This window comes from Poecilia reticulata, chromosome 16 (assembly GCF_904066995.2).
Source record: "Poecilia reticulata chromosome 16, P_reticulata-male-v2, whole genome shotgun sequence".
NCBI lineage: Eukaryota > Metazoa > Chordata > Actinopteri > Cyprinodontiformes > Poeciliidae > Poecilia > Poecilia reticulata.
The window spans coordinates 27,657,342-27,673,404 of NC_088845.1; the positions used below are offsets into that span (position 1 = coordinate 27,657,342).

The following is a 16,063-nucleotide window of genomic DNA, read 5'->3' on the forward strand; positions in this document are numbered from 1 at the left end:
TTCTGCTTCAGGACATTTCAAACTGCACATACAAGTCAATACATTAATTTATTCCTAACCTACTGTAAGAACTGTGGTCTGACTTCTGTAAGCAGTATCCATTATCAGGGGTCATAATCATATTTCACAAGAGTCAATTAGCCTAAATGGATATGATCTGGTCAAAATATACTTCAGATTTCTAACTTTTTATAAGCACTCATCTCATACCTAACTACAAGACAACAAACTGAAATTATTTATTTTTACTTACAAACATGAGAAATTGTCACTCAACTTATCGACATTAACTTTTGTAGATCTGGAGGCAGGTTTTACATGAACCGTAGCTCCGGCTTAGAGAAATGACTCTTCTATACCAGTGAAATTTCAGTTGATATTGAAATACGTCACTCATTCTGATAAATTAACAGTAAAATTTGAGTTTTCATTTCTGAAGTCAATGTGTGCTCACTACACAAACAGGGTCACAAATCTGTTGTGGGGGTCAGAGATTAAAATTGTTTGAAAAATAAAAAGGAAAAAAAAAATCAGGATTTGACAGTTAAATACTTTTCTTTATCCATGTTGAGATGTTTTTAATAAAAAAAATTGACACATCTCATGCTTCTTCACAGTGGCGCAACTACATATTATTCAGGTGGATGCGAAAACATAAATCGGCGCCCCCCCTGAAGGAAGGCTGAAGGAGCGTGGAAAACATACGCTCGCTCTACCAACCCCTCCCACTCCCCCCCGGAACGACGATACGTGAAGGATAAAACTTGCTACATTTACCTCGTTATGTGCGCGAGGTGAAGGAGCGTAAGGCGCGCTGTAATGTATGGGAAAACATAATCGGCGCGCCGCCCCCCCCAGACGGGGTTTTGACCCCCCCTCTGGTGCTGCCCCCCTATGCGTTGCATGCGCTGCATACCCACTTTTTGCGCCACTGCTTCTTCAGATATTCAAGATTTATTTTCTTCTCATTTTTTTATAATACAAAAAAGAAAAAAAAAAAAAAAAGAAATTCCATTTAAAAATGGGCCCCCAAATCCCCATTCCGATTAGGGCCCTACAAATTCTTGGATTGCCTCTGCATTGCTTTGAGTTTGATCCTTATCATTAATTCATCAGGTTCATTTATATAACGAGGAGAGAACAACTATTCTCTGCCTGCTCTGTGGAGCAAATATGTCTTGAAACCATGAGGCAACCAGACCCACTGTACTGTTTATCTAAGCAGCAAAAACACATCTAAAAGAAAAACATTGATTTGCAGAAGACACAAAGGTGTAGCTGCACTAAATATCTCAACAAATTTATAGATATAAAGGTGGTCATCCTCTCCTTTTCCTTATCTGAAAGACACTGAAACCCTGGAGGCATATAAACAAAAAATAAACAAAATTTCAAATAAAACCAGATTGTGACTAATTGATGCTGCAGAGGTTATTAATAAGTGGACATTTGTGGTAATATTCTCAGCTTCATCGTCTTGGAGTGCGAGCAAACCACTGCTCTACTCCTTTCAGCCACTAGGTGTGGCACTTAATCTTTTATTTATTTGAGGAAATTATTTTTATGCGAAAGCAACGTTGTCCAAGTGAGAGACTCTGCCAGTGTGTGGTGAAGAAAAGAACTTTCTCGAACACAGAGAGGGGCTGCTTTCTGTACCAGTGACATGACAAAAGGCCTCCTATTTCATTTGTATGGTGTATTTTTATTTTTTTCAGTTTAAACGGCAAAAACCAGAGGAGGAGGAGGAGAAAGGGGGGGGGGGCAAAAAGCCTCTGGTTGTAAAATCTACTCTGAGGGGAAGATCTTTGTTTAAAAAAAGGAGTTTCGGAAACCTTTGGTGACCTTTGTGCTGGCTTTTGTTTATTTGTCTGTCCAGAGAGCAGTGACAGACACAGCGGTCAGCGTGGCTGTTGCAGCCACAGGCTGCGCTGCTGGTTTGGACTCTTCTCTACAACAACATGCGAGGGTGCACAGTTAAGGTGAATGTGATAATTTAGGCCCTCTGGCACTTTTATTTTCATGATGTGTCACGGAGAACGGGGGCCGGTAAACCAATCACTCTGCCCTCTCACCCCCCCTCCCGCTCCCCCACCTTCTCACTTGTTGCAGTGCACACAAGTGGAGGTGACGTCAGCATATGGATGGTCTGGCCCGGAGCCCTTGGTGCCATAACAGCAATGACAGGAGAGCGGCGCATGCACTCGACTCACCGGGGATCCGGGCTGGACGGCTTTCATTGTGGGTTTTGTCATAGTTTTCTTGAACAAAAGAAAAGGACAACAGAGAGAAGAAGAAGATGGGGGGGGGGGAAGAAAAAAAAAACCTGTTGGCGTCGTAAAAGTCAGAATCTCTGAAATGTCAACGATTCAGAAATAACCCAACATGACATTTTAAAATAGAGATAAACTATTGCGGTCCATAGAAGTACAAAGATAATCACAATGGAGACCAGGGTTCAGCTAGAACGCTGATCTTTATCTGCCGATGAAGGTCATTTGATAGAAGTCTAAAGAACAGATGAAAGGATTTTATATATATATATATATATATATATATAAAGCTGGCAATTTATCAGTGTGGCATTTCATGAAAATAATTTATACTTTTTAACAGCTCAGGTAATCAGTCTCTGAGGTGTCGCTAGGGCTGAACAATAATTTTGTAACAATATCGAGATGGACATGATCAGTATCAACAGATGATATGTCTGACAGATTATTAAATATCCCTGAACTCTGAACCACAACCGCACAGCATTCTGGGGGATGTAGGCAGAGTAAATCAGCCCTCAACCTCACAAAGACAATGTGGCATAAACTCGTTCACTTGCTCTTTGGTTTCCCAGCAACAGCCTGTCGAGTAAAATTCTTTGGTCATTATATCCCGATGAGACAGCTAGTAGCATGAAATGCTGGCAATGAAAGTCAAATTGTTATGGTTTCTGATTAATATGCCGACACCAGCAAAGCACTGAGCTTTTGATTGGCCGTGTACCAGCGGGCTAGCTCATCTGGAACCAACTCATAGGACAAAATTTGACTCGCGTGCCTCAAGTTTAAGATCTTTATTTTAAAGGGTTTCTTATAAATTGATGTGGAAATATTTTGGCGTTAATCCTAACAAATTTGAGTAGAGGTGTCCAAAACGTGGCCGAGTTATTTCAATATAAGAATGATACAAAGTTAGGGTAAGATTTTCACTGACAAAAATGTTCACATTTTGTGTAAAATGTTTCTTTTACTGCAGTTTATATTTTTGTTTCATTTACCTTTTGAAAATTGACCACCTTTAAGTAGGAGTTCAACTCTTCAGTAAGGATACATTTCCGTATTTAAAATGTTTTTATTGGTCCGATTTAATATTCAAACTGTCTAATGAACAGAAATAAAGACTTCCAAACATCCATCTGTGTGTACTTAGTCTATATAATGTCTTTCACTTATTGATAAAACTCCTGAAATAAATCAACTTTTCAATATTTTAATTTATTGAAGGTGGTCTGCAGCAACACTTTGGTATGATGTGTCCATTGATCAGAAAAAGATCCGATTTTTGAGTTTCCGTCCAGATCGTCATCGGTCAGCGTCGAACAATCCGCCAATTATGATCTGGCGATGTCTCGTTACGTCTCTCAGTTTTTATTATTGCAGCGGTTTACGCTCTGCAGATGACAGCTCCTCCTTGCAGAAGTTAACAGGATTTACATTTTGAAGAAAAACGTTTCCATTATGCAGCTTTAAGGACAAAGCGTGCACAAAAACCATCCATTAGTGCGCGCAAAACCGTCTGATTAAACGGGTTACAATAAAAGGAAATACGAGAAATCTCGAATGTAACAACTATTATGTTTCAGATTGAATAAACTAGCTAAAATAGATAAAGCAGTCTTTTGAGGAGTTGGGGGGGAGAAAACTGGTAGAAGGAGCAGGTATTATTCTTTAGTCCACAGTGCAGTTATGTTTATCAACCCGGCGAGTCTGTGACGCATTATGGTCCAAAATAAAAGGAGGAAAGCACCAATTATTGGTCTGTCGTCTGTCTCCTTTGGACGGAACAAAGTCATACATCTGTTAAGGAGTCCGCTCGTGGGTGAAGCACGCAGACACACACACGCACGCACACACACACATATACACACAGGTGATGCAAGACATGCTGCCCTCTGCTGACTTTTGATTTAACCCTAAACAGCAGGTGTATTTGACATAAAAAATCCTTGTTTAGTTGTTAAATTACACATAAGGAGAAAATTACAGCCATAAGAAGGAGTAACAAGCTGTTTGCGAGCAAGCGCAATAAAGTAGGAAGGAGTAAAGGGGGCAGAAGGGTTGGTGGGGGCGGGCAACAAGAGAACTGAGTTATGAGAAGGTTAAAAGCAGAGGGAAAGAGCAGCGGGGGTGGGACGGGACATTAAAACGATGGTGTCCGTCTGGCTAATGGTGCTTTATGGCTCCCTGGTGTCCTCAGATGGACAGGATGACTGGCAGAGTGTGTGACCGTGGCTAGCCGTACATGGCCTCCGTTTGCCCGGCCCCTCCCACAGCGAAGAAGTGGACCGCTAAAAACACCATAAAACCCCACAGACTAAACAGCCGTTCATCATTGCCGTGCACTCACGAGGCGCATCGCACGCGCCCGACTGTCCTGCTCGGCGGCTCGATGTGCACATTAAAACTTCATCAAGTATCACTGATACAAAAAACATTTAAAAAACATTAAAAAAGGCAGACCGACCGCTTCAACCTCAGTGGCTGCTCGCGGAGTCCAGAAATAAGGCAATCACAGGGTGAAAACGGTTTCGCTGGTCACTTTTATTGAGCTGGTGATGACTCGAACCGAGAGCATAAAAAAGTACAGCGTGTTTGGTTATTGTGTTTTTTTTTTAAATTTCATTTTCCTTTCTTGATAGACAAGTGTGATCCGTCATTGCCGGGTAGTTAAAACCCGCCTTCCTGGCCGGCCCAGTTTGGTGTCTGGGGGAAAAACAAGGGGAAAAAAACAACATGAAATTAGTCTCTTTTTACAGGTAACTGGGGTCGATCAAAACCAAACATTTTGTTGTTAAATGTGGGTAAATGTGAAAAAGCAAAATATATGTGCAGGCAGTTAAAAACGCTTGTTGGGAAATGTGTGTGTGTGTGTTCTGCTGGTGAGTGCTGGGTGGCTGACAGCGACCCGAAGCAGTCAGCCCAGATGGCAGGCAGTAAATGTTCTCTAAATGTAAGTGATTTGTAGAGTTGAGGACAGCAGGATGGAGTGGTGCTCTGCAAGTTGTTTGCAGCCTCTTTTGTCTAATTAGAAAAACTTCCTAATGAGGCGGGCCGGTTTTTAACAAGACCGTTTTGTGGCTCCGCTCCAGCTGCAGATGTTCAAACAATAGACAGGAGAGTAAGCAAGGAGCTTTCAGCGGTACCATAACAGTCGGGTAAAAGACGGAACCCGTCTGTTCCATTTAATGGAGGTCAAAGTGATTGGCGAAGGAATTCGCTACGAGAAGCAGCCGAGAAAGTCACATTAACTCTGGAGGAGCTGCAGGGATCCACGGCTCATGTGAGAGATTTTAGTTAACTTTGGTTAAAGTGGCTGTCAAGTTGAAAGTACTGCTAGGGCAACAGATTTTTTTTTCTTTTTAAAGGGGCAGTATTGTATATTTTCCAACCACACGGTGCAATTTTATATCACAATCAACCTTTGGCTGTTGTAAAAACACTTGTATTGTTGTTTACTGTTGTCTTCTATTGTTGACTTAAAAGAAGACTTCTTATAAGTCTTCTTTGACTTAGAAGAAGTCTGACATAGTAATTTAACACCTTAAAATTGGGTCAATGTCTCTTTAAGAAGCTCTTGCTCTTTCTGAAACTCTGCTTTCAGGAAATCATCACAAAAAGGCTCCTCTATCAACCCCTTAATGATTTTTAAACAGCATTTAACAGAGTAGTAGCTCATATAATAAGTTCAGCAGATGCGCTGCTGGTGTTTGCTAATTGCTAGTCTGAATGCGCGGAGGGAGGGCTGCTCTGAGTCAGAAGCACGGAGCTTGGAAACTGCAATTCTGAGGAGGAGCTGTGCCTCGAAGGCGGACCTAGGTCCACCCAGGCGTTCTGCACAGCTGAATGGTTGCCACGGGAGATTGAAGCATTTTCTCAAACATACATGAAGGTGTCAAGATAACACTCCGGACATAATTTTTGTGAGGGAATAACATTACAACATGAGGTAAAGCTTTAAAAAAGTCAACTTTAAATAATACTGCCATTTTAAAATGTTAAAACGTGCAATTGGCACATAATTATTGTACAACTTATGCTTTATCACAGTACGCAAAGTTAATAATACCTCCACTTTTTAGGTAACATAATTTTAAATCTCTTTTGTCACATATTCGTGAAAACCGTGGGTATGTGGGCGACTCTCTGATGTCTGCAGCGACGCATGGAGAACCTGGAGGTTATATTTATGGGTTTAAATAAAGATATTTCATTTGGACTTTTTGAAATCCATTGCTGGCCCAAACATAAGGAAAAACAGTTCGAATTAGGTGATTATTTTGATATACATCCAAGTATATCTTTGTGACTTTATTTTCTTTTTCTGAACGTGTAACCTTTCGGATTTGGGTGCCAACATCCACACACAAATTTTATTGAAAAGAAAATCCAAACATTGCACATCACTGAAAGCTAATTTTATGCTGGTCGGCACAAAACAAATGAGCTGGGACAGAGCCGGTTGAAGCGACTTAAATCTACAGGAAGCGAAGCATGAACATTATTCTGAAATGCAGAGAATCCATAGCATCTGCATGGTGGTAAACATAAAAAAAAAAAAACAGAGTCAAAATCAAACAGACTTAAAAGGGATTTGCAGACCCTAGGCCAGGTATCTGCAGCGGGTCTTAAGAGCTGGGAACGCCACACTTTGAGTAACGTTCGCCAAACGCCAGCAAGGGCGTCCTCCTTATTTACGTTGCCGAGCTGAGTCACGGCGCTTGAGCCTCGTTTTATGGCCGCTTGGACTCTACCTTGTCATTAAGCCTCCGAATAGAGGTGGAAGGATGAAAGCGCCGGCTCTGCTCTTATAAGCCTACTCCGTGTAAGGAGAGCTTTTTGTTGACGCTCGTTTCATCGACATTCTTTCGCCGCGTTCCTCCGAGGCGCTTTGAAGGTTCACGCTGACCTTGGAGCTGACCGGTTGATGGGAGTTATGGGAGCCCTGCAGCGACGGGCTGGAAGGGAGTGCTTTGTGCCGTGTTGGTGTGAGCATTACTCACCTCGTTTCTGCTGCTGGCGGCCTGCTTTTTCTCAATGTTCATAACCAGCATTTGGCTGCGGAACGAGAGGCTCTTGGTTTTCTCAATCACCTGCTGGTAAGGCGATATGGCGTTGTTCCCCATGACAACATGACCCTGACGCACAAAATAATAAGACAAAAAAAAAGAAAAAAGATTGGACCAAATTAGACAACGCACTGAAAAACAATTCAAACACAGGGCTTTTAGTGTTCGTTTCCACTGTACACACATCTACAGGACTGCTGGAGTTTGTTCTGATAATAACAGAGAGCCTTTGTGATGTGTATACCGCGATATCGTAAAAAAAGGCTTTGAGCACAGATGTTTTCTATATAACCTCACAAGAGCACATCATTCAAAGTAAAAAAAATAAAAAATAAATAACAGAAAGCGAATGTATTAAGCATTGAAGCCAAACAGAAGGACAGGAAGTCTCACCAGTTTGGAGTCGATCTTGGCGTCCAGCCTGGCATTGCGGATGAGGTTGACGATCCATCTCTCGGCCTCCTCGGCAGACATGTTCAGCTTGTCGGCCAGCATGCTGTTAAAGAAATGGACAAGGAGATGAGGAGCTCAAACTTGATTTGAGCAACAATGATATAAAAGTCAAATGGATCGGAATCTTGTGCCGTCACTGTAGAGTTTAGATTTACGGACTGAAAGTCGGGTCGGGTCGGTCTTGGGCTTCTGTGGAACGTTTAATAGGCTTACAATACATCCAGCACAGAGACAGTCAAACGAGAATGCGCAACATAAAGTTGAGTCAACCAAATTATTAAAGTCTAAATATAAGAGTAGGTAGTGTAACCTGTTGAGGAAAGACAAAAAATAAGGTGCAGATGTTCAGTAGACCGCCCTGTTCCGTTCTTACCAATCACACATCCCAGATGATTTGGCCTCGACTCATCCTGCGGTTACGAGCGACTAAATGGAGCTCGAAGACGTGAAACAAAAAGCTATAAAACGGCAGAAGTTCCACTGCTTACTCAAATTAAGGTCTAAAAGGAAAAGCAGTGAAATCGTAATTAAAATGGTATGTAGGTAATTAAAGTCAATTAGTCGGGTTGGGTCGGACTCAGACACAATCCCTCTGGGGTCGGGTCGAGTTGGGTCGGGTTTCTTAGGTCCGATCTAAACTCTACTCTACCGGAGAACTCCAATGTACCGGTGAATCATGTGATTCTGTTGTTCAATGGTTCAATGAACAATGACACTTGTTCTGTCAGATCTTTATTCTTGTCCCAATGGGTAATTAGTTTTACAGCAACAATGAGTGTATGACCTCACATAATACATATGCACAGGGTGTTGGTGTGCATATGCACAGCTGACTGTGGTTTTCTGGCCACTCATTGATCTTTACAAAGACTGACCTTCCGATTCTGGCCAATTGTTGTTTTTTTTTGTCTGAAAATGTTGTGAAGTTGCCAAAAGTGGGGTGACGATTGATAACTGCACACATGCAGAGGTGGACAGATCCGTCAGTCAGCCCTGAAAAGTCAGTTTGTCACCAATTTCGATCAGCGTAGCGTCAGATCTGACCTTTCACCTACTTTAACTGCTTCCAAATGTGTGATGTATTTTAGATATTATCAAAAAAAAAAATATTTTTCACAGCACTGAGGTTCAGAATCTCCAAAATATCAACGCTTTTAAGACTTTGGATGATTGTTATGTTTGAAGGTTTGAAATGCCTGTCACTATATGCTGTAGGTACAATTGTATTTAGCTCCTGCTGAAATGCATAAAGGGTCGATTTAATGTATGTATCGTGTCAAAGTTACAGTATAAATGTGCATTTTATTCAACAGAAAACCAGTCATGAGTCAGTGTTTTGTTTTTGCAACACTGTTGAGATTTTTTTTTAAATCTGTCACTTCCAACAGCACTCCATTAGTAATCGGCTGTCTGATTTGCATTATTGCATACGCTTAACGTTATTTAAGTATGCATTGGACTGGCCGATCAGTCTCCCTTACATGTCCTCTCCCTTAAGACATTGCTACTACTGACTTCCATGATTCCCCCCCCCAAAAGGAAAAAATAAAAAACTAGTGGTGAGCCCACAGAGAAGCTGGGCAGGAGTCAAGACTGACTGTTGTAATGCTTTTTATTAGCATCACAGAAAGTTGCTAAATTATTTGTTTAGTTGCTGCTTTGGTGCTGAAATTCGAAGACTTTGGTTGGTTCTGAAAATCTAAACTTGACATCTCTTCTGTTTCAAATTAACAGAAACATCAAAATTAGGCTGCAATACTTCTTTCTTCAGGCTCCTGAGAGAACAATAAACACTTGTTAAATTTAAGATCTTACACATTTCTCTCCTATATTAGTAATTTGCACAAGCAGAGCTCATTTTTATTATTGCTCTGTTTTTTTTAAGCTGCCTTGATCTCATTCTATAATGGAGTAAATCTTGGTGTGAATACATAAAATTTCTGATTTGGTTGATTACTAGCTCCCACAGATTTTTCTCATAAACTAAGTTGAAGTCTAATGATCTAATTAAAATAAGAAGTCTTAATAAAGAGAAATATACAGGTGTGCAGGATGCAATTGCAGTTTTACGGCCGATTACCAATCTTTAAAAAGCCCGAACTGCTGATTCCAAATTTGGACGACAATTTCTTTTGTCTGAAAAAGTCGCTATGTACAGCGACATAGTTGGCGACTATTGTTAACTGGGCAGATGCACATGTGACCCAGTGGGCGGGTCTGTCAGTCAGTTCTCTTTTATGGCAGAGCAAAATGGGACAGTGGCTGATTCTCAGACTTTTGCAGGTAAATAAGATCAGCTTCTCATGTAACTATGAGTTGATTGAAAATCTATCAAAATTAAGGAAAACAGCCAATTTTTTGAGGAACCCCTACATTAATACAGTTCAACTGAGTATAGTGTAAGTATTTTTCTGTATTGGGGTTAATATAATAAAAACATGCATTTGGGTCCGGCTACTTTATTGTCAAAGAACAAAGCTTAATAACTTAACGATTAATGAAACAAATCTATCATCTTCAGCTGGATTATAATGAACATAAAAACATCATGTCAAGCTAAAAATGGTAAAACATGTAAAATACAACGAAAGCTTCAAACTATTACGGTAAAACAGCCTCCTGGAACCCTTAGAAAAAGTCCAACCAGATCCCAGAAACAACAGGTGTCTTAAAGCAGACAATTGTAGAGTAATAAAGAACACATGAAATTGAAGCTATAATGACACCGTTTTTCTTGTTGGTAATGAAGAGGGATATTTTAGAAATTCAAAGACACAAACTGCAAACAATCACTTCAGCTGAATTGTAAAAAAATGTGTGACAGAACCAAAAATCTTTCAGTTAACGTAACAATATGCATGATCGATGTTGTGCGTTTAGCGCTAAATAAATAGCGACTGCTCCAATCTGTTATGCTCCAGGCGACGTTTCTAACACAAAGCACACCCAGAGAACCTCTAATGGCCCAATACTAATGGGAGCGTGATTTACAGACTTGCAGGAATTACTCCACTAATGGTGCCGGGACTGGCCCGCGCGTTGCCTTCAGTTGCTTCAGTACCTGCGCCCACGTCAAAACGCGCTCCATTCGGCTCATGCAGGTGACTCACCGTTCCGACCTGCGGCCGTCGCGCAGGATGAAAGCCGGGTTGGATGCTGGTTTGCCCTTTCAAACATCTCCGCGTAGATGTGTCACAGAGACAGGAGGAGCGGGGAGCCAGCAGGGAGCTGGCCCGCTTTGATCTGAAGCTTTCCTCCACTGCAGCTGGCCTCCCTTGTGGCTTCCTTAATAACTAGACCCCCTTGATACCCTCATCTAGACCCCCTCTTCCACCCTCCTTCAACATTTCCTGCCCTCATCGTTTGACCCTCCCCACCGCTTCTACCGCATTTCATATAAGGGGCCCAATAAATATCCTCTACCACTTTGAGCACAACTGAGAATATGACGACTGCAACCTCATCTAAAGAGCTTAAAAAAAAACACAAAAAAAACAGCCAACCTGTAAAGCCATAATGTAGAATGAGTTGAATTTTTCTCTGCATATTAAAGGTTACGAAGACCAATATAAAAACAATTTACTCCGCTAATTTTTCACTTCCTGGTCCATAAATCACACTCGGTGAGACTCGGTCGGCGTTGGCTGAAAACTCCCGAGACCCGGGCGCTTCTCACGCCACCGCCGTTACAGATTTTATTCATGGCATTCTTGTAGTGGGAAGTAATCTTATTTGGGAATTGGAATTTACAATATGACCGGTCTTACCTCAAGGCCACTTTCAGGCCCATGAATGTTGCTAAAATGGTGGCAAAAACCACATGAAAACAGGGAAGGGAAATGATGTCAGTCTGTGGATGGGGCGTAAACAACAAATAAGAGGCATTACCTCAGCATAATGAGGAAAATACGGTCTGGTTTCCCCCCCGAGTGACCGGGCCTCAACATGTCCGCCGCGGCGAAGCGTCCCCAAGAAGAGCAGGTAATTGAGCTGAAGGAGTGGCATGGGTGCACGTGTGTGTGTGTGTGCGCGCGCGTGTGTGTGTGCGTGTGTAGTGGGGTCGTGACCAGGACGGAAAAGGACACAGAGAAACGAATGGATGTGTCACTCACACCGAACAAACACAAACGCTCAGTCTGCCGAACAGAACAGCTGATTACAATTCAGCTCGTCCGACACGGGGAAAATGAGTCATGACGGCTAAATTGCACCTATGGATTATCGTTGGGAATTAGATCTGGATCTGGAATCAGTTTTTCCATAGATAAAAATCTCGATAGATACAGAGTTAGATATAGATAGATAGATACAAAGATAAATAAAGATGGATACAGAGACAGACCGATTGAGATAGACAGAATGATAGAGATAAAAATAGATACAGAAATAGAGCGATTAATAGAGATAGAGCGATACATAGATAGATACAGATAGATAAGGACATAAAGATAAGATAGATACAGAGACAAGTAAAGTGATAGAGACAGATAGTGCTATAGATGCAGAGTGATAAATATGCAGAGCGACAGATCAATTGATAATTGATTAATTGCGTTAAAATTTGTAATGAGTTAAAATCTGTGTAATTAATCAAAATAAAATTCTGGCCCCATCTATAGTTATCTTATATCTGTATCTGTCTTGTATATCTATAAGATAGATACAGGGACTATCGTATTTTCCGCACTATTAGGCGCATCGGATTATAAGGCGCACCTTCAATGAATGGCCTATTTTAAAACTTTTTTCATATATTATAATTCTATGCGCATTATAAGGCGCATAGAGTAGATGCTTCAGTTTGCCATACTCTATTATTACACATCCACATTGTAAAGAATTTGTCCCCAGTACTTTATATAGTAGGCTGCCCCAGTCATTGTTTCACTCACGGTGTTGCGATATTGTGCCCAACTGCTTTCTGGGTAACACAGACCAACCGACACGCTGCCGCCGCAGTCTGTCTCTCTTTCCCCGCCTCTCCGCCCCCCCCGGCTTTAAATGTATTAGCAAACTTTATTAACAAACCAGCATTCTGACAACTATCCCAGCATGGACCGCGCGCTTCTTCTTCAAAATAAAGTTGACGGCTGCTTACCATAGTTGCTAGACCTGTTGTGGCTCAATATTGGTCCATATATAAGGCGCACCGGATTATAAGGAGCACTGTCGGCTTTTGAGGAAATTGAAGGTTTTTAGGTGCGCCTTATAGTGCGGGGGAAAAAAAAGAAAAGAAAAAAAAAAAAAATATATATATATATATATATATATATATATACAGTGGGGAAAATAAGTATTTAGTCAGTCACCAATTGTGCAAGTTCTCCCACTTAAAAAGATGAGAGAGGCCTGTAATTGACATCATAGGTAGACCTCAACTATGAGAGACAAAATGTGAAAAAAAATTTGAGAAAATCATTTTGTCTGACTTTTAAAGAATTTATTTGCAAATAATGGTGGAAAATAAGTATTTGGTCAATAACAAAAGTTCATCTCAATACTTTGTTGTATATCCTTTGTTGGCAATGACAGAGGTCAAACGTTTTCTGTAAGTCTTCACAAGGTTGGCACACACTGTTGCTGGTATGTTGGCCCATTCGTCCATGCAGATCTCCTCTAGAGCAGTGATGTTTTGGGGCTGTCGGCGGGCAACACGGACTTTCAACTCCCTCCAAAGGTTTTCGATGGGGTTGAGATCGGGAGACTGGCTAGGCCACTCCAGGACTTTGAAATGTTTCTTACGAAGCCACTCCTTTGTTGCCCTGGCAGTGTGCTTGGGATCATTGTCATGCTGAAAGACCCAGCCACGTTTCATCTTCATTGCCCTTGCTGATGGAAGGAGGTTTGCACCCAAAATCTCACAATACATGGCCCCATTCATTCTTTCATGTACACGGACCAGTCGTCCTGGTCCCTTTGCAGAGAAACAGCCCCAAAGCATGATGTTGCCACCCCCATGCTTCACAGTTGGTATGGTGTTCTTTGGATGCAACTCCGCATTCACTTTCCTCCAAACACGACGAGTTGTGTTTTTACCAAATAGTTCTACTTTGGTTTCATCTGACCATATGACATTCTCCCAATACTCTTCTGGAACATCCAAATGCTCTCTAGCAAACTTCAGACGTGCCTGGATATGGACTGGCTTAAGCAGGGGGACACGTCTGGCACTGCAAGATCTGAGTCCCTGGCGTCGTAGTGTGTTGCTGATGGTAGCCTTTGTAACATTGGTCCCAGCTCTCTGCAGGTCATTCACTAGATCCCCCCTTGTGGTTCTGGGATTTTTCCTCACCGTTCTTGTGATCATTCTGACCCCATGGGCTGAGATCTTGCATGGAGCCCCAGATCGAGGGAGATTAGTAGTGGTCTTGTAGGTCTTCCATTTTCTGATTATTGCTCCCACAGTAGATTTCTTCACACCAAGCTGCTTGCCTATTGCAGATTCAGTCTTCCCAGCCTGGTGCAGGTCTACAATTCTGTTTCTGGTGTCCTCCGACAGCTCTTTCGTCTTCACCATAGTGGAGTTTGGAGTGTGACTGTTTGAGGTTGTGGGCAGGTGTCTTTTATACTGTTAACGACTTCAAACTGGTGCCATTAATACAGGTAATGAGTGGGGGAAAGAGGAGCCTCTCAAAAAAGAAGTTACAGGTCTGTGACAGCCAGAAATCTTGCTTGTTTGTAGGTGACCAAATACTTATTTTCCACCATTATTTGCAAATAAATTTTTTAAAAGTCAGACAAAATGATTTTCTCAAATTTCTTTTCACATTTTGTCTCATAGTTGAGGTCTACCTATGATGTCAATTACAGCCCTCTCTCATCTTTTTAAGGGGAGAACTTGCACAATTGGTGACTGACTAAATACTTATTTTCCCCACTGTGTATATATATATATATATATATATATATATATATATATATATATAAATAAAACTCCATCTTTCTATCTTACTTCTCCACAATCAAGTAACCTGAGGAAGAGGATGTGAATGAACCCTGACATTTCTTCCAGTTCTGCAGTGATTAAATGATTGCAGCAGAGCCGTGGTGTGGCTGTTTTGCTTGATAATTTAAGTAACTGGGGGCACATGTCAGTCAAGTCCAGGTCAGATGTGCTGATCAAAACAAACATGGTCTGGTTTCCTCACCAGGGACTTCAAGCTAAGCTCTAACCCTTGTCAACGAGCTCTGTGCAGCATAACGCAGGACCACCAACCCCTGCCTACCCCCCGAAAAAGGCCCACAGGCTGAGCCCCGGATCAGTCTAGGCTTCTCTAATCTAATTTATAAAACTCAAGAATGGCAATGTTTTCGTCCCCGGAAGCACATTTGTACATCAGATCAGAGGTTCTTCATTTTTTGTCTCAGTTAGCAACCCCACTTAAGCGGGAGGGGGATAGAAGCTTTAAAAGAAAGAGAGGGAACAAGGGTTGAGTGGGATCTCCAGAACCGACACTATTGACATCCTTTGGCCGATGACTCGAGTCGAAAGCCTCCATGGCTGGTTTTATTTTACGTAACCATGATCTTGTTCCCTGGGGTGCAGAGATCAATTTCACTTCGACCCCTTGCGCTCTCTGGCTCCTGAGCCTTCCACTTTAGGCTGGGTGGGACTCCTGTGGATCTTAATACCCGCCTCACACTTGAGGAGAGGGGTCAGGATTGGGGTCTTAACTGGGTTAGAGGATGTGTGGTGGTGGTGGGGGATCCTTCACCAAAGCGGCTCCCTCCTTAACATAACTGCTCTAAAAATGCATGCATTGTTAAACAGCAACATGTGATAGAGGGGCTTAGGATAAAAAAAAAAGTTTCTCTTTTTTTTGGGTGGAGGGAGGAAAAAAACAACAAAAAAACAAAATCATTGTGTGGTCTTTTTAATGACTCAATTGTGAGGTGGAAAAGATCTCCGGGTTTCCGTCCAAAACACCCAAAAAATTTTTTTTAATCCTTCAAACTACAAGTGAGCTGTTGTGTACAAATAGAGATGAAGTGGGGAAGCCTCCCCTTCCCTATCCCCCCTTTAAACCCCAAATAATCACATCTCAAGCTTTTCTTCAAAATCTCACAAGACAAGTGAGCACTTTGAGGTCGAGAGAGAGTCTTGCCACTCAAACGTTCTTGGGAAGACGACGGAAATAAAGCAAGAAAACAAGGCTAAATTGAAAACATGCACTTTGGACAGCGAAAAGTCTAGACAAAATACATTTTATCTGACTACAGAATACTTCACATAAACCTTTATTGCATAAAACAACTTCATCAAGCCAATGTCTG

General features: G+C 41.7%; 1 protein-coding gene and 2 long non-coding RNA genes across 3 annotated transcripts in view; 2 read left to right on the forward strand and 1 right to left on the reverse strand.

Annotated features, from left to right (window-relative positions):
* The window catches only part of LOC103478257 (uncharacterized), a 36,097-nt gene that overhangs the window by 8,284 nt on the left and 11,750 nt on the right, over positions 1-16,063 (forward strand). The window lies entirely within an intron of this gene.
* On the forward strand, positions 999-3,405 carry LOC145547771 (uncharacterized). Its single transcript, XR_014084090.1, has 2 exons — positions 999-1,979; positions 2,110-3,405. It is a non-coding gene; the product is annotated as an uncharacterized LOC145547771 (long non-coding RNA).
* Positions 4,792-16,063, reverse strand: part of eif3ea (eukaryotic translation initiation factor 3, subunit E, a) — a 36,615-nt gene continuing 25,343 nt past the window's right edge. The window contains exons 11-13 of the mRNA XM_008431949.3: positions 7,730-7,832; positions 7,271-7,405; positions 4,792-4,973 (exon numbers count right to left, since the gene is read on the reverse strand). Coding sequence (XP_008430171.1) covers positions 4,938-4,973; positions 7,271-7,405; positions 7,730-7,832 — 274 coding nt within the window. The 3' untranslated portion in view covers positions 4,792-4,937. The remainder of the gene's footprint in view (positions 4,974-7,270; positions 7,406-7,729; positions 7,833-16,063) is intronic.